The sequence below is a fragment of the Simochromis diagramma genome, unplaced genomic scaffold (genome assembly GCF_900408965.1).
Source record: "Simochromis diagramma unplaced genomic scaffold, fSimDia1.1 OVJJ01000381.1, whole genome shotgun sequence".
Taxonomy (NCBI): Eukaryota; Metazoa; Chordata; class Actinopteri; order Cichliformes; family Cichlidae; genus Simochromis; species Simochromis diagramma.
The window spans coordinates 129,501-154,424 of NW_024386737.1; the positions used below are offsets into that span (position 1 = coordinate 129,501).

At 41.2% G+C, this 24,924-nt stretch overlaps 1 protein-coding gene across 1 annotated transcript in view; it reads left to right on the forward strand.

The window, feature by feature from the left end:
• LOC120715949 (potassium voltage-gated channel subfamily H member 3-like) overlaps positions 1-24,924 on the forward strand; it is a 47,509-nt gene that overhangs the window by 17,357 nt on the left and 5,228 nt on the right. The window contains exons 4-12 of the mRNA XM_040003289.1: positions 1,265-1,410; positions 2,094-2,352; positions 4,143-4,300; positions 6,581-6,788; positions 8,293-8,670; positions 9,154-9,353; positions 10,157-10,406; positions 15,528-15,742; positions 20,414-20,688. Of these exons, the coding sequence (XP_039859223.1) occupies positions 1,265-1,410; positions 2,094-2,352; positions 4,143-4,300; positions 6,581-6,788; positions 8,293-8,670; positions 9,154-9,353; positions 10,157-10,406; positions 15,528-15,742; positions 20,414-20,688 (2,089 nt within the window). The remainder of the gene's footprint in view (positions 1-1,264; positions 1,411-2,093; positions 2,353-4,142; positions 4,301-6,580; positions 6,789-8,292; positions 8,671-9,153; positions 9,354-10,156; positions 10,407-15,527; positions 15,743-20,413; positions 20,689-24,924) is intronic.

A 24,924-nucleotide genomic window follows, 5' to 3' on the forward strand; every position in this document is an offset into this window, starting at 1 on the left:
GCCGATTGGTTCATATGATTCCTTTAGAGAGAAGGGGTCAAATAAAAACAACATCCTATTGTGCATGGACTTATAAAACACATAAGCATAGTGCTGTGCATGAATGCGCCAGCACATATTCACTGAACAAATACACTTTGCATTTAAAGAACATGACGTGAGCATACAGTGACGCGTGAGCGCGTTGCACATGATGAGCTGTAAATAATGCTAGTGGTTCGAGCAAACGCAGAGCTGCTGCAGCTGTCTATCTAAAGGTCTGATGGAGCTTTATGAATGAATCAGTGCAGCTTCTCACAGAACACAAACAAGTCGGGCAAGTCGATTCTCCTGCTTTCCCAAGCAGTAAATTTTGGGCAAACATATCGAGATTCCTGTGTGCCACTTTGACTGTTTATCTGAAAATATCCAAAGTGGACACTTACATTTTCACATGGTCTAATATTCCTATGTCGATGACAACGTTGGTCCAGAATCAGCATCGCAGCTGATTTGTTTACGCCGTCTTAGCATTCAGATGCATTCAGTTAGCGTTAGCCAAGACGTTAGCTTACTGTCACGAGGAACCCAACATGAGAAACCTAAGCTTGGCTAACAGAAAACCTGACTTGATAAAATAGTTATTATATTGTATGAATTCTTAAAGAAAACACCTGAAATGCTGAGTTTTATATAAACAAAGGAATTTGTTTTTTCCTTTTCCTCCATATTCCAAAGCTATGACATCACAACAGCGTGACTGGTCAGTTGCAACGCTGACGAACACCAACATGGGAATATCAGACAGACCTACTTTACAGTGAATTCATCGCCAGTTTTTCTGTTTTGTTTCAACTGGAGGGGATTTGCTATGTGCTGAAAACGTTTCTGTATGTGTGGTTGAGGGATGTAAAGACATAACAACCAGCTCCACAGCAGCAGGGAGTAAATGTACAGCATCGCTCCACTAATCTAATGCTGTCATCACCTCACGTATTAGTGTAGTGTTTTACACGACCTCAGACATTTAGATTATGGCTCTCCATAGCTATGGTGAACAGCCACGACCTAAAGTGAAACATATTAGCTTTAGATTACAGATCTCGGTGTAGCCAAACTACTACAATGTTCATAATGTTGCTCAATTAAACCAGACAACAGTCGTCCTCAAGCTATCTCTCATTTGCCTCCTTTTAGATTCAGTTGTAGGCATGTGCAGGTTAGCACGGTGAGAGTTTCTGCCACATTAGTGCTTTGTTCTCCTATTGTGTGCCCTTGCTCTCAGACGAGGAAACTGGTCTGGAGATTCGCCAGATCAGCTGCCCCTCAGGCTGTAACATGGAGCGCCGGCGCAGTCGGGCTGTCCTCTATCAGCTGTCGGGACACCTGCAGAAACAGGACAAAACCAAGAGCAAGCTGAAGATCAACAATGTGAGATGTGCTGTGTTTGGTGGTTTAAATTATTCACAGCCAATGCCTTTTTTTTTTAAAGTTCAGTGACCTCTGACTTTTACTCTACAGTCACAATTCTCCTTTGCTAAGTATCAATAAAATATGCACAGAGGATGCGCCATTTTAAATATAAATACCCCGTCACAGACTTTCAAACCCTGACTAAGCCTTTAGTAAGGCCAAAAGTAGCAGTGTCATCAGCATGTTTTGTCTGTAGGGAAAGCTGCAGCCTCCAGGAGAGTGCAACTGGAGCGCAAGACTATAAGGTGTCAGGGGTTTACTGGCTTTACTGATTAAGAGGGTTGTCATGGTTTCAAGAGCTTTGCTTGTGATTGTGATCTGCATATCAATTCAAAAAGATGAAGGCTTGTAAATTTAAGCAACCTTGAATGACATAAAGACTGCCAAACTGCCTCCAACATGCGAGGAGCAGTCGGAATAGCCATTTGTCTTCAGCTTGGCCAATTTTATTTAGATTTGATGGCGATATAAGTCTCAATCACGCCAATCCAGTGGAACCATAAATTATACCTTCACATCTAGTGCTAAAGGATGGAGATGAAAAGCCACTCCCCATTGTTAACTTGGCAGATATACAATGCTAATACTGTTAATTTATGCCCATTAATTCTCATGTGTGTTTTTCCATGCTACACATCAAGAGCGTTCTCGGAGCCAATGCGAACCCTGTCCCCGAGTATAAGGTGGCCGATGTCCAAAAATCCCGTTTCATCCTCCTTCACTACGGTGCATTCAAGGCCGGCTGGGATTGGCTGATCTTGTTGGCCACTTTCTACGTGGCCATCACGGTTCCCTATAACGTTTGCTTCACAGCTGTGGAAATACGAGAGGACGGCGGCTCGGCAGCGCGAAACCCACCGAGTGTCAGCGATATCTTGGTGGAGATACTTTTTATCATTGGTAAGCCCGTTTTAAGATGCTTCCCCTCTCTCTGCCAGTCATTTCTCTTTTAACTCCTATCATTTTCTATCCAATTTTATGAACCATACTTAAAAATGAGCACCTTTTTTTTCTGGTGGAAACATCTATGAATGGTGAATATAATATGAGCCTGAAATGATCAAGGATCCATATAGAAGTCACACAACAGTATTTACAAAGGCCCAAATCCCATAAAAGTTTGCGTTAAACAGTCTGTGAGACAAATGATACCCACTCTCCTGACCTCTCGAAAAGTCCCTTCAGTCAAAAGGGGCTGTTAGTGTCCATGTGACTCTACATCTCCCATTGCAGCTGCACTAACCAGGTCACCCAGGCCTGTGTTTTGTTCCATTTGTACCAAAACATGAATACAGTTTGTGTTTAGGTAATCTGGGTCAGTCTGGAAGTGGAACTTGTAAGATCAGACTGCTTTAAAAGCCACCAGGAGCTCACATTAGTCACTCGTGTAGGCAGCTGTGTCATTTATCTCTTTTATACAGACTTTTTTTGGGGGGAGCAACATTAAAACTGAGGAAACTAGTGCACAACTACTGCCAGCAGCTGGTTAGCATAAACACTTTAAACAGGAAGAAACAGCAAGTTTTGCCCTGTTTAAAAGTTAAAGCGAAAAAAACAAACAAGCAAGACAGGGTTTTCTTTTTTCTTTTTTTTTTTGCCATTTGGCTTTGTTTAGAGCGGCGATGTCAAACTCAGTTTACATCGTAGGCCAAGTACAGCCCACTGTGGCAAGGCAAGTTTATTTATATAGCACAATTCAACAACAAGGTGATTCAAAGTGCTTTACAGAGACATTAAAAAACAAAAACAAATAAAAAGCATGATTTAAAATTGATTAAAAAAAACAGTAGATAAAATCAGTAGTTAAAATGTAAGTTTTGACGAAGATTTTAACAACACATCTCAGTTTTTCTGCATGATGGGCTTAAGAAATAAATCTATAAACTTACAGAAAAAGTTGTGTTAGCTCATTGCACACACTGTCCTGTAATTATCAAATGGAAAATTGGCAGAAAATCCTCTTTTTCTTTTTTTTCTTTTTTTGTAAATTTCAAAATTAAACAGTGAAAAAACAGGAACTTTCTGTCATCTAATGGTTTATCTTATACTTATTTACTGGTGAATTTTGAATGAACGTGGAGATGGTCCTTTAAGTTATGAAAACACACATAAAAGTAAAATTTATGCCACCCTTCAAAAAATAATTTTTAAAATAATTTAAGATTCATGCGCTTCCTTCCATAGCCATCAAATGACTTTAGAAAAGTGGGTTGATTCTGGCCCCAGAGACTTATGTTTGACAACCCTGGTTTAGCAAACACAATACTTGTTTGATTTACAGGTACTGGTTGTGCTAGCTCAGTCCCTGTGGTTCTGCGGAGTAACTGGCTGCTGGCTTTAGCCTCATATTTATGCTACAGGCATGGCTGCAGTATCAAGTTTCTCATCTACTGCTCATAAAAAATGCAAGTAAAAGTTACCAAACTGACACAGTGTTGCTTTAGGTAAGAAAGTGACTGATTAATCACAAGAAGGAGAATCAATTAGACTTTAAGGTTTTGGCACACTGCTAAAGCATTTCAGCCTACATTTGTGATGTCATTCTTTTTCTTTCTTGTTTTCTCTGTGGTGAAGGTGGAGTTCCCTTTTTTTTGCTAGCCAGTTCTATTTCAATAGAAGTTGGGTTGGTCTTGGTCATCCAACTGGGTCATCTCCAGATTTAATGATGCCTTTCGTGTGCTTCGTTCTAGATATCGTGTTGAACTTCCGAACAACTTACGTGAGCACGTCGGGTCAGGTGGTCTACGACGCCCGTTCTATATATATTCACTACGTCACGTCCTGGCTGTCTGTGGATCTGATTGCCGCCTTGCCCTTTGACCTGCTCTATGCCTTCAATATCAGTGTGGTGAGTCTGCTGCAATGACTTTTAGTTGGTTACACAAGGGTTGGAATAGAGGCATGGTGCATAAATCCTGCTTGCTTGACTGTTGCTTATGCTTTTGTGATCCTTTAGTTATTATTTTTATCCATTTTTGTGCACGTGACGTGAAGGTAGCGGCTCTAAGGGCCCCGCTGGCGGTCATAGACCTCATTCTTTTATCAGTAGCACTCTCCTACTGCTCAACTCTTTCACTGCTCATTTAATAAGGCAATTAAACTGAACATGCTCAGTGGTCACCGAGACGACAACGCCTGCACTTAAACTCACAGAAACCTGAACTGAAAAGTGACTGACAACTTTTTGTTCCACATTTTGTTGAAACGTTGCTCTTCCTGTGCAAATTTGTTGCAAGAGTGGCTTCAAAAAGGAGGAAAGCCGAGAGGGTTAGCATCAACCAGAACTCATTATTAGGTAACTGGTAATTAAGTTGATAAATGAGTATGCTGAGGACAAATTACCGTTTGAGACAAGTAGATTAGCCAGATGATGCTCAGTGCAGATCCTGATAGCTGTTCATGCAGAAAAGATTGCGACTGGCACATGAGGCTGCACTACACTTTTTACTTTGGTCTAATATTTATTTTGTTTTACTACTTTTTTATAGAGCATTTACAGCTCATGTCTCCATTGTGCTGTTTCTAATAAAGAGATATGTCTGTACTTTCAGGGGTTGCAAGTCCAAAAGGCTGTGGGACTCTAGATAAGGAGGACCAGACTTCTGGCACTTCTTTAAGGCTTCCTGGTTGCATCCTTAACCACTTGATGTTATAAACAGAAAATTAAAGTACTGATGTGACAAGTGGAGTGTATATACTGTATTTTTTCAGCTAAAATGCAGTTAAAATTTCATAATACAGATGGGCGATGACCCAAAAGATCGAAGAGTGTATGTCCTCCAAAACCCCCCCAGAGGTTTATTAAAGCAACGAAGTGGAATATTCTTACTCAGTCAAGTCAGTCACCTGATCTGAACCCTATTGAGCATGCATGTCACTTGTTGAAGACTAGACTTCAGACAGAAAGCCTCACAAACAAACAGCAACTGACAGCCGCTGCAGTGAACACCTAGCATAGCATTAAAAAGGAGGAAAGCCAGCATCTGGTGATTTCCATGAGTTCAAGACCTCAGGCTGTCATCGCATAGAAATGAAGACTTTATTTTCAGTTATTTAATTTGTCTGGTTACTTTTGAGCCCCTGAAATGATGGGATTGTGTTAGACTTTTATGCAATCCTTTTGTTCAACCTCCTAAATTAAAGCTGAAAGTCTGCACCTCAGCTGCATCTGAGTTGTTTCATTTAAAATTCATTGTGGTAACGTACAGAACCAAAATTAGAAAAATGTGGTATTCAAACACCACTTTAGTGAAGTCCCAGAATAAAACTGAGGAGCTGGAAATCATAATAACAGGTGCCTGTTTAAAAAATTAACTTTTTTCAGATTTTTTTTGTGCAACACAACCATGCAACTAAAGGCAGATCTGTATATACAGTGTGTGATTAGCATGACACTGAGTTGGGGTTTTTTGGTTTGTTTTCTAATCATTTATTTTTTAGAATATCATCATCGTATTTTTGTAACTTTCCCCCCCTGTGATTAAAACAGGAGCAAAGCAGAGCAATCACACACCTGTTTCTTCTTTGCCGATTCTTAATCACATCCAGGTTTCTGGAATTAATTCTTGTCTCTGTGTGGTGTAATCCATCTTGCATGTGTGGAAACCAGTGAACAGGCTACTAATTGGACACAGAAATGAGCAAGGAATTGCACAGAATGAGAAAAATCAATATCGTGAGCATGTTTGAGGAGGTAAGATGGAGCATCAGGACTGTTTTCACTAAAGTATGATAACATCAGTGACTTCCTCTGCCTGCTACAACTGAATTTGAACCAGTTCTGAATTTATTTTCTTGGGCTATTTTAATTCCGTCTGTGTTGTAAGGATACTGAGACATGTTTTTGCTGTTTGTCTGTGCTGTAAATAGGTTTGTGCACCAGGTCCCTCAGTAACATAGCTCACTATCATGGTGACTGATTAAGACTGTCAGTGTCCACCAATACTTCTAATTACAAACCTTCCCCAGCTCCAGATGTGAAAAAGATTAAACCTGACTATTTCTAATTCAAGTCACGGTAAATGTTCTACCCTACCTATCTGAGAGTAACTAATCCCATCCTAATGAGCTCCACTTGTCATATTTCCCGTTACAAGTTTTCGCCTTCCCTTCTGTCTCTGACTCCCAGAACTTCGGCGTTCACATGCTGAAGACGGTGCGCCTGCTACGCCTTTTACGCCTCCTGCAGAAGCTGGATCGTTACTCCCAGTACAGCGCTGTGGTCCTCACACTGCTCATGTCCACTTTTGCATTGCTGGCCCACTGGATGGCCTGCGTGTGGTACTTCATTGGGCGCAGCGAGATCGAAAGTAATAGCCTCACCTCCTGGGATATAGGTTCGTGTCTGTGTGTCTGTATTGTGGTTTCATTTAAAGATTTACGGGGATTCATTTGATGGGGGAGCAAAAGAGCAAAGAGACAGGGAGACAGACCCAATCAAAGATTGTGCGTGTCATTTTAAATGCTCCGAAGCAAAGCATGAAGATACTCTTCTACGTGCAGCTTGTATGTGTGTCCTTTCACTGCGAAAACACTTCTAATTATGGTGATCTGTTTCCCCTCCTACTGCGCTCACCGGTGCCAAACAACAACAATACTGCGAGGTGCATGTGGTGCTGGTGCTTATCCTGTTTGAGCGATTTAACGCAACAAAGCGCAATGAGACAAAAGAGTAGAGAGGGAGGACGATGGTGAGCAGCGGTTAAAGATATATGGTTTTCTCTGATTTGTAGATGCACGTGGATGTAAATGTACACGTGGGGTGGGCTAAGGTGGAGAAGTGGGTCAGCCGTTTATCATAGGGTTGGTAATTGAGCTTGCACAAATTGCTTCCAATGAGCAGGCTTGTTCTCCACTAGTCAGGCTTAATGAGAGTTGTGCACACGAGGTTTAAAAGCTCTCTTACCAGTTTATTTATGTAACACTACACAAGTCAGCTCCGGGTTTGCTACAATTCAGGCAAAAAGCTGTGTTTTACTCTTGAAATTACAATATTCTGATAGAGACTCAGCAGGAAAGAAGACAAGGGAGCAGACAATAATGCACAAAAGTCTCTGTATTTTGCGTCCATGGAGACGGACGTTGTGTGTTTTGTTTAAATTGGTCTTGAGCAATAGTTCTCCAGGGTTTCTGAAGGTCTTTCAAAGTCTTATTTGGCTGCTTTGTACAGTCCCTGTACTCATCCATCTTCTGATGGATAGGGATGATGTTGTGTCTACACATAACAGACAACTTAGCAAAGAACACATTTTAAATTGTATCTTTGTCTACTAAAGAACAGCCTGTTCTAGATCTAGTCATAGGTTTTTGTCCATTTTTGCATCTGTTTTCTGTTTTGTGAAATGAATATATGACTAGATAATAGTTGAACTTTTTTAAGCATTATAAGAGTATGTTATATCGGTATTGTGCGCCACTAGGATGCCTAATCATTTTAAAGCCATTTAGGGTTCAAGGAATGACCTCTGCTTATATAAGTGATGCCCGTTACTGTGGTTGATTAAGTAGTAGTGTGAAGCAAATATGAGAAGTCCCTTGTGATGTAAGTAATTTCTAAGAGACTTTGACTTCCTGTCAAAATGTTAAAACAGCCACAAGCTGACAGATAATGAGACTTATTATTTGCACTGTGCATAAATACAATCTGACATTAAAATGCTTGCATGCTGTGTCAGACGTGTACTCCCAAATGCACATACACCAAAGCTGAAGGAATGACTCTACCCTTCCAGGCTTGTTACCACTGCTAATGAAGCCTTCTAGTAAAGGTCATCAAACAAACACGGTTGCACTCTCATTAAACTGACAAACTCTTCTGGACTGTCCCACTTCCCCCACCAGGCTGGCTCCATGAACTGGCCAAACGCTTGGGAACGCCATACTTTATGGCACCGCTGACCTCCCTGCTGGGAGTCTCTGAATCGCCTCAAGACACTGTGACAGCAGGACTAAGCAATTACAGCCAGTGGAACGGCTCTAGTTTGGAGCCACTGAACGGGGCGAGCGTGTTGGATTCAGGCCAGTGGAATGGCAGCAAGACCAGAGTGAGGGCACCGAATGGCTCAGGGATGACAGTGAGCGGCGGACCGTCTGTCAGGAGCTCCTACGTGACATCACTCTACTTTGCCCTGAGCAGTCTGACCAGTGTGGGCTTTGGGAACGTTTCGGCCAACACGGACTCTGAGAAGATCTTCTCCATCTGCACCATGCTGATTGGAGGTGGGCAAAACCTCAACATCAAAATCAGATGTTCTTAACCCTTTACAGCCTGAGCCATAAAAAAAATATCTGTCTGTCTGTCTGTCTGTCTGTCTGTCTGTTGGGTTTTTTCAACAACCAAAAAAATTATGTAGGAAAAAATTTTCTGTTAAAATACAAAACCTCATTGTTTGTTTGTTTTTTGCTTTTTTATGCAAATGAGTAACTGTGTAAGTGGTAAAATTTAATGCTTGGTTTTCAAAATATGGAAAAAAAAATCTGTTAAAACAAATATATATATATATATATATATATATATATATATATATACACACACACACATACACCACTTTTGCCCAGTAATCCCAAGTTATTTAAACCTCACACTGCACATTTCATGCTGGACGTTAAGCGAACTCACACAAGTACCTCAAGTACTGCAAAAAAACATCTCACTGAGCAGCTTTTCAGGTGTTCTTACCTGTTTTTCTGTCTCCTCTGCAGCATTAATGCATGCTGTGGTTTTTGGTAACGTGACCGCCATCATCCAGAGGATGTACTCACGTCGCTCCCTCTACCACACCCGCACCAAGGACCTGAAGGACTTTATTCGTGTGCACAGGTTACCCAAGGTGCTGGAGCAACGCATGATGGAGTGTTTCCAGACAACCTGGTCTGTCAACAACGGTATTGATGTCAGTGAGGTAGGAAGGATGACATTTGGTCTTGATAGTGCAGGAATCTAAGATAGATCTCAGGTACTGCTGCCCTGAGGCAAAAGTAAAACTCATAGGAGTGTTTGTGCATCCAATTCAGGGAATTCTAGATGGAAACAAATGTGAGACTGATCCTTTAACGTTCTCAAACGGACATGTGGCCTCTGTAGCATGGATTAGCCACAATGGGATAAAGTGGACTGAAAGTGCAGATGAGGTGACTTGTCCTCCAGGCAGACTAGAAAATAAATAAATATATATATATATAAAAAAAACACGGCTCCCAGTCATTGAGAGGATTTGGTTTTTGTTTGGTTTCTCTCACGCTGGAGCAGCCATCTTAATTTAACGGATTAATGGCCTCACAGACTCTAAACTCACTCCTGGTGTGTTTTGCCACCAGTTGGTTTTAAATCTAGATAATCCTGTCTTTTTTTTTAAGAAATAACATCATGGAGGACAGACGCTCTTACTTTGACATGACTACCAGCAACTTTCCTCCTTGCAAAGTTTTCCCCTTTTCCACATTACACTAGGCCTTTCCCTTTAGAAACCAGCGAGATCGTACGAGTGAGTAAATATGCAAAAACATTTTAAGCCTTTAAACCTCTTGCTGAACATGCATGTATCAGCTGCTTGTGACTATGTGGGAAGGTGAAAAGGTTTTAATTTGGCTGTTACCTTCACCTTCCCACACATTACATTCAGAGGATGGTAGAGAAAGTTGAGAAGCCTCTAACAGCAGCAGAAGTTGAGGCAGAGATTGAGCCATGTTCTCGTTCCGTCTTCAGCTGCTGAAGGACTTCCCGGATGAGCTCAGAGCCGACATCGCGATGCACTTGAATAAAGAGCTGCTGCAGCTGCCGCTCTTTGAATCGGCCAGCAGGGGGTGTCTGCGCTCCCTCTCCCTGATCATCAAGACCTCCTTTTGCGCTCCGGGGGAGTTCCTCATCCGCCAGGGTGACGCGCTCCAGGCTATCTACTTTGTATGCTCCGGCTCCATGGAAGTCCTGAAGGACAACACTGTGCTGGCCATTTTAGGTAAAGAAAAACAAAATCAGCTCATTTTGACTACAAACCCAAACAGTTCAATCATAAATTATGTTTCCTTATTTTCTGTCATATATACACTGTTACTATGAGAGACGCTCATATTAAACATGACCAAAATTTTAAACCATGAGGTCGGTGTCCACACAAGTTATCCCTGTGACCCAAAAGCTTACGTTTATACCCTTGGCTCTGTCTTAAGTCATAGAGAAAGGTGATTTTTAATATGGTCACCTCAAGCATACAGCCCAGTCTGCCCACCTGCTGTTCAGACCCCCTGTTTGTGAGAGACAAAAGGAGTACTGACAGTTCTTTATGTAGTACACCCATTCCCAAAGTCAAAAAGTCTGCAAGACCCTTAAGAACCAGGCAATCCAATGGGGCCACCCAATAATCAAACTCTTATCAAAATACTAATCTGATCAAAAAGTGATGTATTTCCTTGAAATCTCTGCAAAAAAGAACATAAATGGCACAGGCGATTGGCAATAAACAGCTAATGCTACCCAGTCATATGCAAAGTCTTTAATGTCCAAGAGTCCAAGAATGAAAGTATAGCGTTAAATATAGGCATAAGAGGTAGGAATAGTTAATGTTAATGCCTAGAATCAGGTAAAAAGTATTAAGTACATGAGTGGCGATGCACCCTAGGGAAGTAAGTGTCGGAGCATTAGGCCTTGTGTCACGCCTGTCTTGGACTCTAGACCAGGGGTGTCGAACTCCAGGCCTCGAGGGCCGGTGTCCTGCAGGTTTTAGATCTCACCCTGGGTCAACACACCTGAATCAAATGATTAGTTCATTACCAGGAATCTGGAGAACTTCAAGACATGTTGAGGAGGTCATTTAGCCATTTAGATAAACCGTGTTGGATCAAGGACACATATAAAACCTGCAGGACACCGGCCCTCGAGGCCTGGAGTTCGACACCTGTGCTCTAGACCATAGAAGCTCTCCTTGATTTTGGCAGGAAACAGGCTTAAAAACCAGCATTTATCTGAGAGTGCACGAGGATGGAGCTAAAGAGGCCTTCAGTCATTTCTTTGTATGATTAATAGAGTTCAGTGAGCTTCAGAGGAAAAGAGCGCTGTCATTATTGCCTTCGTTGAGTGCCAGATAGCCGTCGTGGGAGGTTTGCTCTCGAGTCGAGTCATCGAAACCTCTTTCAGCTCTTCATTCGTGGCCATTACCGTTGCACGGTCTCTCTTTGTGCTGCAATGAGAATTGGAAATTGAGTGAAATGTTTGCACAGAAAGATGACCCAAAGGTGATCCAGGTGAAACTAACAGTTTAGTTGCAGAAGCTTACGTCAGCTGTTAGTTAAACAGTGGCGGCACTTTGCCAGCTCCGGTATGACATTTGTGCACAAGTACAAATGTAGGGTTGCCCCTATGAAGTAATAATATTTCAAAATGCTGGAAAAATTATTTCTAGAGTTGTGATGGTGGCATATAAGGTTGCTTTTAAAACACACGGGAAATCAACGACAGGAAGACAAAATAGAAGATAAGGAATCTTCCTTTTTAATCTCATCTGCTTGCAAGCAAATATGTTTTGTCTGGTCTCAGTGCTGTGTGCAAAGATGGAAAAAGGCTGTTTAACACTAAGGTCGTTATTAGGTTTTCAAGATTTAATAGCCGGCTTTTATGGAGACGAACATAATTAAGAAGAGCGGCCCAGAGCTTATAAACTGCAGTCATATTAAACCGTCCCTGTGGGCAACAATAAACACCCCATCAGATGGAAGATGGAGTGTGACCCAGGGATTGATGAGACCGTTTGGGAGCACCCATAACCCCTAAAGCAAACCTATAAACAACATTAATGTGTGAATTAATGAATTATTCATTTCTCCACTTAGCTGCGGTGGAACAAGTTGTAGACATGTTGGCATGCTGTCAGACACTTTGCACTATACGTAAACAGTGCCAGACATCCAGCTGTTGTGGAGCGAGACGCGTCCTATCCCGCAAGTATTTTATTGAGGTGAGGGCTGTTTGTCAGAAAGAAAAAAAGAGGCTAAAAAGCTCTGGGATATGGGAGATAATCTGTGGGTTCAGGATGTTTGAGCCATTTCAATGCAAAAAAGAAGCACAGAGACAGCAGCTTCACTTAAGAGCGGGGAATGGCTAACAACCTCAAACCACCACTGAGAATATTCCTGCAGTTTCACCTTTAAATTGCACCGCAAGCAGCTTGTTAAACAGCTGAAATCACCAACCTGGGTCAATGTCATACCGCCACAATAAGAGCCTCTCCAGGGTCTTGTCCTACAACACGTACATCGACACGCTTTCCATTCCGACGTGGATGAAACAGAATACAGAATCATAAACACACTCGCAAACAGCACTGGAATCAGTTCAGGTCCACGTGAAGTGGAGGTAGCAAATTAGCAACAATGTTTTTCATTTTAATGAGCTAACTGGTGTAAATAATAAAGTGACTGCTGCCTACAGAGGAGAGACAGCAAACTCGTTAGTATGTCTGACCTGCATGTGTTATTGGGTGCACACATGCAGGCCTAAAAGCATGCATTTCTTGCTTTCTTATACATATAGAGGTGAGCAAACAGTGCTTTTTTTTCTTATCACAGTATTCCTGTCTGCTCTTTCTCTCACACACACATGCGCACAAATTGGTATGGCATTGCCACTTTGGATTTACAGCTCAGGAGACGACAGTGTGGTAAAGAGGGGAAGCAGAAGAAGGAAATGCTGACCTTCTATTCCAATTCATAGCTGTTTATTTGTACTTCACAGTCTAACAATACATGTCACCTTGTCATGGTCTGTGAGTCTTGTTGTAGGTGTTCTAAGGTTTTCCTTATTTCTATAAATATTGTTTTTTTTTCTTTTTTTTGCCTGTCCCGTTTGGTTCTTTTGCCATCAGAATTATTGTCTAAAGGCGAAGAAAGATGCCCAATTTACTTTACCAAACTGACCATCCCAGCCTTGCCGTAATGATCTATTTGATTCACCTTTTATTGTTTATTTTATTTATTTTCACTTGCTAGATACGGGACAGACTTGAATGAGGAAAAGAAAAGGGAGAAAGGAAGAGGGGGAAAAAACAGCGGAGAAGAGGGACGGGGATAAAGGGCAAAAAAACAAAAACCAACTAAATGAGCAGACAAAAACATACATATATCAATCACCTGGATCACCTGTTGAGAAGAAAAAAGAAAACAAGCAGAAGAAAACAAGAGCAATACAATAAACAACATCACGATGATATATGGGAATATAACAGCAAATACTAAATATTAAACATTATTGTGCAGCACCTAATATCGACAGCGCACAGTGTCTATAAATATTGGAAAGGCTTCTGTGATTTTATGGTTGTTTCTTTGTTCATAGTTTTCTGAGGCATATCTTGATTTCTGTGCATTTCCACGATTATTCTGGTATTATGAGTTTCTTGGTGTTTTAGAACTCGAATTTCTATCAGTTTTCTAAAGTCATATATTGGATCCGTTATTTATTTAGGCTAGCTTTCCCAGTTACTTCCTGTTTTATTTTGGTAGTCTTTTGTCCCTTGTAATTTGTCCCTAGTTTTGCTTCACTTGACAAATTTTCATTAATTAGTTTAAGCTGTACCTTGTCTCACCAGCTGTCTCTCATCCTCCTGATAAGCTATCAGGCTATCTCTCTGTGTCTGCATTTGGGTTCTTATCTTGAAATACGTGGCACATGCTCTCACCTCAGAGTTTATTTCCAGTGGGAGCACTTTGCCAGCTCTGCCAGCATGTGCTGCTTGTAGCATGGCAAATGTTTGCATATTAGTATTTTGGGGAATGGTCCACAATAAATCAGCTAAATACATTTAGAGAATCAAAGGAAAAGGGTGGTTGTAGGGCAAAATGTATATTTGCATTTGATGTTATGTATGATAACATCAGAATGTTGATATTGACTCTTCAGTGTGCAAGCTAGTTTATTAAGCTAGTTTTAATTATTTAGTTTTATTTGGTAGTTTAGTTCAGTAGTTTTCAGCCTAGGGATTTAGGCCCTCTCCTGGGAACCATAACATAGATAAACAGATGTGAACATACTGTGATATTACCCAACGGGTTGTACTGAAGTCTTGATATGGCCATCCTGCCATACTTGTCAGTACAGCCAGATGTGACTAGTTAGTTTGGTTAGCAAGTTTTATCTACTGTTTTAACTTATGCCCACTGATGGGTGCGAACACAGACATAAAATAATACTAGAATTTCACTCATCTGAGTACAGAATTTTTTTTCTTGGTAACAATAAAACATATCTGAAGTCGAGCTTTTCTTTTGCTAAAATAAATTTTCCACAGTATGACATGAAACAGTAGGTAAACACGGGTGAAACTAGTCACAAGAAGCTCACATCCAAAAAGAGCTGAACCACTAAAGTAGACATTAGTAACACCCATGTTTACTTTGCATTTAATGCTCTGGTAACGAGGCCCAAGAGCAAACTGACTTTTGTGAAGTGTTAAAATTTAACTACTAGCTTCCCAGCTACCATAGCAAGCTAGCTATGCTAGCAAGTTAGATGCATGAGTCCCAAGCCAAGTGCATTCAACTCAGTCACATCACAGCCAGGAGCTGTACTCACCAGGCTGCTGTGGTAGTTTAGTTAACTGATGTTAAATGTCAAAAGAAGTAATGTGATGTTAGTGGAAGTTGTGTTGGTCAAGTGTTTCTCCCCCACAGTTAAGGCTTGACTAGAAGCAGTTACTTATTTTGCATTACTTTTTATTGTTATTTAATCCACTCAGCACTGACTTTATTTTCTTTCTTTCTTTCTTTCTTTCTTTCTTTCTTTCTTTCTCACTCCCAGAAGGATCCTCTCCATTTTCACTTAGTGGCTTTCATTCTTTTGTTTCATTTTGTTATTCATTGTTATTACAAACCTTTTACATTGCCACTGCTGTAGTTTAAAGTATTTTTAAGTCACCATTTTTTGCCAGGAGAAGTCTAAACCATAGCTCGGTTTTTTGATCATCATATGAAAAAAACAAACAAAAACAAAACAGATGCCAGATGTGATAAGGAGTCCTCTATCAAGTGCCGGGCTACTTCTTAACACCTCACACACACTGTTTACTATCTATTGTGTCTCTGCTTTCCAGGTCGCGGTGACTTGATTGGCTCTGACTGTCTGACACAGGAGGAAGTTATAAAGACCAACGCCTGTGTGAAAGCATTAACCTACTGTGATCTGCAGTACATCAGCCTCAAAGGGCTGCGTGAGGTGCTCTGCCTCTATCCCGATTACGCTCAGAAGTTCATCACGGAAATCCGGAACGATCTGACGTACAATCTACGAGAAGGGCACAACACTGAGGTACAACAACTGCCAAACATCACTACATTACCTTTGTTGTAGCAATTTTACCACATTAATTTTAGTTTCAGGTTAAACATTATTTTTGAAGCAATACACATTATAAATCCAGTGGTGATATTTTATCAGTGATGTTCAATGCAATAAGAGGAAGAACAAATAAACTCAAGGTGCCAGCAGTGACTGGTGGTTGGTAGAAGGAGGTAAAGCACTTGGATTGTTCTCCACAGCCACATATCCTATCAACATGTTTACAGCCAGATGGGATGTATAATCCCTCCATTATGCTCTGGGTTGATTTAAGGGACAGAGCAGATGCCACCCCAAAAAAACACCCTTCCACTGGAGAGCCATTATGAATGTTATGGGTCCTTCTTACCCTAGCTTTAAGATTTATTATTATTATTTTTTCTTTTAAATGTGGACCCCAATGCAATGTGAAATAGGCAGAAGAAAAAGCAACAAGCCAGAAACACGAAGCCCTGAAATCCTAAACGGCAAAAATGTGAATAAGGAAAAAAGTGAGAGGAACACTGAGAACGAGCAGAGGTGACCAAGAAGATGGAAGGACAGGGTACAGGGAGAAAGCAGGAAAATTAAACACAGAACAAAAGGCAAAAGAAATGAAGGTGGCGGAAAAAATCATAAAAGTTGAGGGGAAAAGGCAAAGGCAGGAAGTAAGTCAACAAATGGTGCAGAAGGAAACGCAAATGCCAAAATAAAATATCACTAAAAACTGAACAATTACTTAACAAAAACATCCAAAGTCATGGCAAACTCATTTTATAGTCACTCCACATAACTTATGTGCAGAACTACGGCTATGTCATTACCTGCATTAGTAAAAGCGTCACCAATTCACCTGTGACATGTGTTCCTTAACCAAGCTTATTTTGCTTCACAAAGGGCGAAAACTCATTTCCACTGATATCAATACACACCTCCTCTAATTGGCTAAAAAAAAAAAAAAGATTAAAGTACCCCTAATCACGAACCAAATTCTAGTTATTTCAATTAGTTTTCATTGCCTTGATCAAGTGTAAAACCTGACTCATGCTAATAATACATTTTAAATGTAACAACCACGGAAGTAGTTTGTCTGTGTCTTAGTCTCAGTTGTGCAATGATCTCCTCCACCCATTTTTTTTTTTTTTTACGCCACGGCGATGGCTTTGCACTTGAAAAGGATTAGCCATCTGGACCGGGACTGAGGAGGAACCCACGACTTCTGCTTGAGACGCAGCCAGCGGATAAAGACACGATCTAAACACGAGGATTCAAATGCCAGGGATTTACAGATGGATCTCAGCTGTAGCATGCACATGAAAAACCAGCTTACACTAGAAATAAGTCACATTTTTACTGTGAGTAAGCTTGCTAATGAGCACAGAGGCAAGAGAAACCATCAAGGGGGCAAAGACAGTCAAACATAAGGCCCAGGGGCCATAATTAGCCCTCCAAAGTCTCCAATCTGGTCCCCTGGAAAAACATAAAGAATGGCTTGAATTTTAGACTTTTAACTGTATTTTAATACTTTTTTTACAGCTTTTCCTACTGATAAAGACCTCACCCATGACCATTCAGTCTGTACCAAAGTAAATAAATAATAGATAAACAATTAGATGATAGAAGGTTGCAGTTTTTTCACTATCTACTGTAAAAATGGATGATTTTTACAGTGGGTTCACCAGTGGGCTGTAATGTTACAGTTTTACAATTTAAGTCCAAAGTCATGTAAACTGGGCTCTGTGTGGTCCACAATGTAAAATGAGTTTGACATTCATATAGTATAACAAAAAAAGACGGAAAAATATGTAAATAAAACCGAAATGACTTGGTTTTTTGTTGTTGTTGTTGTATAAAAACATCACTGCTGTTAGAAATCCTAACCTTGTCCCATTTTTAAGTGTAAATGGCCTGTATTTGTATAGCGCTTTACTTGTCCCTAAGGACCCCAAAGCACTTTACACATCCAGTCATCCACCCATTCACACACTGGTGATGGCAGCTACATTGTAGCCACAGCCACCCTGGGGCGCACTGACAGAGGCGAGGCTGCCGGACACTGGTGCCACCGGGCCCTCTGACCACCACCAGTAGGCAACAGGTGAAGTGTCTTGCCCAAGGACACAACGACCGAGACTGTCGGAGGCGGGGCTCAAACCGGCAACCTTCTGATTACAAAGCGAACTCCCAACTCTTGAGCCACGATCGCCCCAGTGTAGTATAATAAAGTTAGATTTCACCTGGTATAAAATGATTGCAGCAATTTCTTACTAAATATTAGATTTTGCCATAAACATTTCACTTAACATTTATTGCTAAATTCATTCTGCCTGAAAATAACCTAGTTTCAAATTCTGAAATTTAATAATTTAGAAGATAAAATTAAATCTTTAAGCCTTACAAGATAAATGTGGTCATGTTTTCAAACAGGTTAAGCAAACACAGTTAAAATTCAACTCTGTTCCAGCTGAATTTTACTCGAAAGTTGTATCAAAACAAGTTTTCAAAGCCAAGAACAGTTTTGGAAAAATATGGGCTTAATTCTGTCAACAAGAATAATTAAATTGGTGCATTGAAAAGACACCAGTTTGAGATGATTTGAGCTTTGTGAGTTGTCCAACTTTGTGCTGCCATCAGAAGATGGTACACGTGGACATGGTCAGCAACAATACTCAGACAGGTTGTGGTAAATGGTAAATGGCCTGTATTTGTATAGCGCTTTACTAGTCCCTAAGGACCCCAAAGCGCTTTACACATCCAGTCATCCACCCATTCACACACACATTCACACATGATGTTTAAATGTTGCTCAGCTGGTACTTAAGGGGCTCAAAATGTGTCAAAAAGATATCCTCCACACCATTACAGAACCAACAGGGGGATCTATTAAAAGATATGATGGAGCCATGCTTTTGTGTTGCGTACCCAGAAATCCAGACTCGCCAGACTGGAAAATGTTTTTCCTGTCTTCTGTTTTCCAGTTGTGGTGATCCTTTGTGAAATGTAGTGTCAGTTTCCTGGTCTCAAATGAAAGAAGTAAAACCACTCACTGGATAGTTTCTCTCTTTTTTAAGATTGTTCTCTGGAAAACCTAGAGATGGTTGTTTGGGCAGATTCATGCTCCAAGTCACTTAAATCACCTTTCTTCCCCATTCTAAATGCGCTGACTTGCTGTCATGTGACTGGCTGATTAGGTATTTGCATTAACAGGCAGTTTCGAATCAAGATGGATGCAGATCCAGCATGAAAGGATAAGAATGAATCTCAGACTCACTGCACCAAACTTGTCAGCATCTTACAGTCACAAACCCACATATGGAGTTTATATATATGCACGTGCAGCGAAAGCAGCGGTGCATCCTTAAGTGGGCGCAGCGTGGGACTAAAAATAGTGCTGTCAGATGTGTGTGGGAGGGGCAGGGTCATCCCCAGATGGATAAAAATAGAGCGATATCCAGATGGAGACGAGACGAGGAAAACATCAGGATGAAGGGGAAGCTGCAGGGGAAGAAGGAGGAAGAATCTTGCTGATATTTGCATTCACGCGCCAACACACAAAGAAATCCACACGCACAGTCATATTTCCATCACCTACTGAAGACAATTACTTTCATTCATTTCCTGGAGACTCAAACCAGACTTCACAGTGATGTGATTGTGTCAACACATTTATGCCCTCATTGCAAACACAATGCAGACTAACATAACACAACATATTTGCACTTGCTAAAAGATGTAGAAACTCACACACACAACATGTTACTGGTCACACTCCAGCCCAAAGCTCATACATACACCGTTTTCCACACCTGCAAACCCAACACTAATAACTTCCCGGTGGCCCTTTTGTGGCACGCTGCATATCAAGACTGCACGTGCTGCTCACATACTACACACAGACCCACACACACTGAAACTCCAAACAGTCCCTTCTCCGCTTAGTTCCCTCCAGGCAAACCTCTGCTAAAATTAAACCTCTGTGATCTAAAAATACCAAGCAGGCACGTGAGCCCAAGACTGGATGAAGAAGACAACAAGCAGAGGAGAGAGGAGGGGAAGGGTGGTGTTGGTGGTGGTGGTGACAGGGGGAAACAAAAATTGAGGACAAGGGAGAATAGAGGGAAAAGAGAAAATGGGGTTGCATGCCAGCTTTTTTAATCAGCTTTTGAACTGGAGCATGTGAGAATGCATAAATGCAAAAAGAGAAAAGGCGCAGGAGATATAACCAACAACCTTTTAATACAATGCATCTACCGCCTACAACACGCTGAGCGCAGGAATTAAACTCTCTGTTTAGTTCAGTTGGTTCACCTCACACAGACTGACTGTCAGCGACTGGAGCGTTTGCTTTGAATGAGAATGCTTCTTTGCAGGGCTGCTCATAAAATGAATGGAGATGAGAGCCGTTGCAGCTGTTGTGAATGGCGAGTCTTCACTCTGATCAGTGCTTTGAGTAACTCAGCAGCTCCCCCTACTGATCAGCGAGTGACATGACACCATTCCTGATTTCTCTCAAAAAGCTTTTCAGATTTTTTTGTGTTTTCACTTTAAAGACTAAAAAAGGTAATCTGCAGGAAAAAAAGAATAATATTTCAGTATTTATTTCAGTCTTGCTGAAAATTGATGATGTTTTCTAACCTCCTGTCTTAACTTCTGCCCCATCAGGGAGACTGTGAGAGTAATGGAGGAATCATGAAAAAGCTTCCTTCCATTAAGGAAGATGAGGAGGGCTCAGGGTCCGAGGGCGAACGCTCCCCTCTGCCCAAGATGTCATCCCTTGGCAGGCTGGGCCGCGGCCTGCGTTCCCCCCTCCGCTCCCCTCTTCGCTCCCCGCTTCTGCCGCCGAGGCCCTTCCGGCCAGCAAGTGATCCCGTCCGGCCCTCCAGCCTGCAGATCCCTGTTGTGAGCTTCAGCTGCCTGCAGCCGGACCTCAGCCCTCGGTAGGGAGCCATTCACCGATTTATTGACTCGGTACTTAGCATTAGATTCGCCTGGAGGAGTTCATTCACTGGTAAATAATCCTCAGTGGGAATTTAGCCTGAATTGCTTGTCACTTGTGACATTATTCATAAACACAAACCATCCACAGGCTAATTTGCATGGAGTCCCTAGAGAGGTGGCAGCAGACTCTGGGCTTGGGGAATCAATTTATTTTGGCTCAGCTGTGTGAGGGCGCAGACGAGCATAAATTGTGCCACTGTGTCAGTTTTACAAAAAAACATGTAGGGAAAAGCAGGATTACAGTTGTATTTTTTTTAAAAAGAAAAAAAAAAGTCACCTACCTTTAATGATTGGTTTTAGTAAACTGGGCACAACCAGTAAAGCAGCACAGACACCCACACTGTCTCTACCTTTTCTTCATCTAATGCCTTATACCCAAATGCCAGCACTGGGTCGCAGATGGAGGGTGATTCTTAGCGCATGGCTGTTTAATCACGTTTCATTCAAAAAAAAAAAAAAATGGCACAGTTAGATTTCTTCAATAAAGTTGAGTTCAAAGCACACAAACATATGAATTACTGTCTTGTTTAATGAAACTGTTAAAATTGTTTAAAAACACATTTTTTTTCTAATGTTCACCAAAGTTGGTAAAAATAGTCTTAAATCCATTTTCTACTTCGTATCCATGTCTGGATTAGTCAGCAGGCTAAGCTGAGAAACCCAGACCTTCCTCTCCTACCTCCTACAGCTCTTCAGGGTGGATACAAAGGTATTGCCATGCTGGCTGACAGGCAGATCACAGACATGCTCTGGCATATCAGAAGTGTGCACCCGGTCTCCCAGTAGGACGTTGTTCCATGAATTGCTATCTTACTATGGTGGAGGGGTTTGCTTGCCCATGTTGGGATAGCAACCATTCAGCCTGAGAAGTTTGGCCCTTTATTCGGGACAAATTGGTCCTATGTGAGGGTCCAGATTAAGAGAGATTCAGAAAACCCCTTAGATGCTGACAAGATCAAGGGAATAGTTCACCCTGACCAAGACATAATCACTGGAGCTTCATCCTGGAGCCAGGCCCTGGGTAGGGGCTCGAGAACGAGCACCATTTGGTTGAGCCTTTGCTCATTCTCGAGCCCAGCCAGGCCTAGCATAAATGAGGTCTACCACTCGGAGAAAGCACCATAGGGGTTCAATGCACTTTGGCTTGAGCAGCAGTCAGGCACCCTGTCGGCCTTGCTTACCAATCTTAAAATCAAGCCTTTCAAAGGTTATCTTATAGATAGCCCAATTTTTACTCTTTAAGTGTGCGCGTGTGTGTATGTGTGTGTGGGTGGGGGTGGGGGGATATATGTGTATTGAGAGTGTGGGGAGTGCGTTGGAGGGTGGGGTGGGCTGCTTTTAACTATGTAAAGCACTTTGTGCTACATTTTTTCTGTATGAAAAGTGCTTTATAAATAAAGATTGATTGATTGATTGATTGATTTTTTCAACAGTGTTTGTCCATTAAAGACAAACCACCGGTAAAGCTGCCGAACAGGAAGTGAAGTTGAAATTTAGCAACTTTTGATCGACTGAAACTTGTTAAACATGGTAAATACACTTTCAACCATTTTCAGGGAACATACAAGGGAGTGATGTACAAACACAACAAGCGTTCAGTTGTTTTAAGAACAATTTCAACATTTTTTTTGTAAGTTTTTCCAAACGGCCAACACAGTACAAGAAGCTCAAAAGCTATTAGGCGTACCTCACATCTCAAATGATGTTCATCATTCTATAAACTTCAAAACATATTCACTAGTTTCTGTGTGTTAAACCCTTTTTGCACACATGCAGTTGTGGTCAGACGTTTGCATGAACAGCATGATAATTTAAGGCTTTTAATGAATTCTTTGAACCTTTCCTTTTTCCTGTGTGGAACGATTGCACAGCATACATCTTTAATGACTTTAAAAACAAGAATTCGGTGCATGAGCTTGGATTTATTTGGGGTTTTCTCCAATGCAAACAGGGCCAAAAGTATGCATACAGCCTCATATATATTAATACATTCCATACTAACAATTTGGTTGAAAGCTTGTTGATGGTAGGCATCAATCTTCAATACGGATAAGTTCGGGGCATTGGCAAGGCTTAATTATCCTGCTTTATCCACTTAAAATTTGATAAATCATTCACTGCAACATATCCTCCTGTGTTCTTTCAGAAAGCACACATGTTATACAGGTCAAAGAATTCACCTTTAATCATGTGGAGAAAAAAAAGCCACATGAATTAGATCCCTATAAATTGGGCCATTTGTTTACAGATGATGGTGGATGATGGGCCAGTGAGAATGAGGAAGGAAGGTCTGCTGGTAGAAGATGTGCGCCTCTCCCTGAGCCTGGTTCTGCTGGAGGTTTCTTCTTGTTAAAAGGGAGTTTTTCCTTCCAACTGTTGCCAAAATGCTTGCTCACAGGGGGTCATATGATTGTTGGGGTTTCTCTGTTGTATTATTGTAGGGTCTACCTTGCAATATTAAGCGACTTGAGGTGACTGTTGCTGTGATTTGGAACTGTATAAATAAATAAACTGAAAGTGAAAGAAGTAAAGAAAATGAGGAAGGTGGACAAACAGTGCATCTACACTTTAAGTGCCTTCACTGTTCCATGGACTGTCCACACTTTCTGTCAAGAAAATAGAAGACGACAAAAGCAGTGAAAAGTATATCATCATGTGTTAAGATGTTGGTTTCCGTCAGTCTGCTCGGGTTTTGCTTGGTTCTATGACCACCTCACATTCACAAATCTTTTTTGCCCTGACCCTCACATCCTTTGCACCTCACTGCAGAGTAGTGGAATTTTTCTCATCATAGCAGTGGAAGATTTCTGACAGAAATCCCTCAATAGAAAACCTCTTAATTTCCATGAAAGAGGCCGATAGGGATGCTTCCATAGAGGATATTCAAGGCTGGATTAGACATACCAGGGCATATTTCCCATGCTGCCTGGTGAGGGAATAAAATCCTTTGTGATGTTGATGAAATTTTGTGGTTGGATCCCGACCACAGAAAGGATGGTGGGGTACCCCAGCTGTCATTAGAGCCACACTACATACTTGCATTTGTTCATTTTCTGCATCTAAGCATTTCCTTTCAAAATGTTTCTGTCTTCATTTCATATGGGTTTCTTAAAATAAGGGGTTGAAAAATTTCCCCCCTCTCTTTTGTCAGTGACGCTACGGTGGTGTTGTATATTACTGCTTTAAAAGTCGTTTGTGTGTAGCTAAAGTGATGTTACAAATTTTAAATGTATGCAGATTCTCAAAATGCTTTCTTTCAGAAGATTTTTTTTTTAATATCGAAGAGGAAAAAGTCTAGTTGTCCCTCTGTGTTTTATATAAAGGCAGAGTCTCAGAGTGGTTTCAGAAAAGGCTTTCATAAAGTAGAGACTTATCCAAGAACGAAATCACACAATCTCTCTGTGCGCGCTCTTGTTTTTTGGAGGAATTCTCTATGTTTTGGCGTATATACTCTACCTAACATTACTGTCCAACTGAGGCGGGATTCAATTCTTGCCTTTAATACATCCTATTACAAGCACGCAGCTCTCTTCACGGGTCTGCACTGCAGAGCAATATGACTGGTGGACGTAGCAAAGAGAATAGTTCTTATATGAAACTGCTCCCAACAAAGTTGGCATATTTTATTTTGAATAAGTGGGTCATGATTTCTGAAATGAGATGCTGCTGCTGATTTTTTTTTTTCCCAGTCATCCTTTTTCATCCTTTCAATTCCAGCCAAGCGCTGTTTAGTTTAATTATATTCAAGAGAAGGCAGACATCTCTACAGCCAATATCTTCAAAACTGGGAAACTCACCAAAATTAGATGAATAAATAACACCACATGCTTAGAGGAAGAACATGGTAATTGGATTTGGGGACTGAAGTGTCTGGTAATACTATGGGAAGTCCCAAAGCTGAGATGTGTCATGTCCAATGTAACTTCACCGAATTACTTCAAAGGATGTTTTGTTTTTTTAAATCTTCACCAGAATGGGCGCTGTTAATCTTTCGACTATGTCTCACAAAAAGCTGGCAGATGGATTTTAGGTTTTTATAGAAAGGATGAAGCTGTTGAACAGGAAGTAAGATCATGTCTAAGCAACTGTCGCAAACTTGTCGAGGAGGAGGTTATGTTTTTGGTAGCATTTGAATGTCTTTCTGTTTGTAACCGTGATAGCTGGAAAGCTTTTGA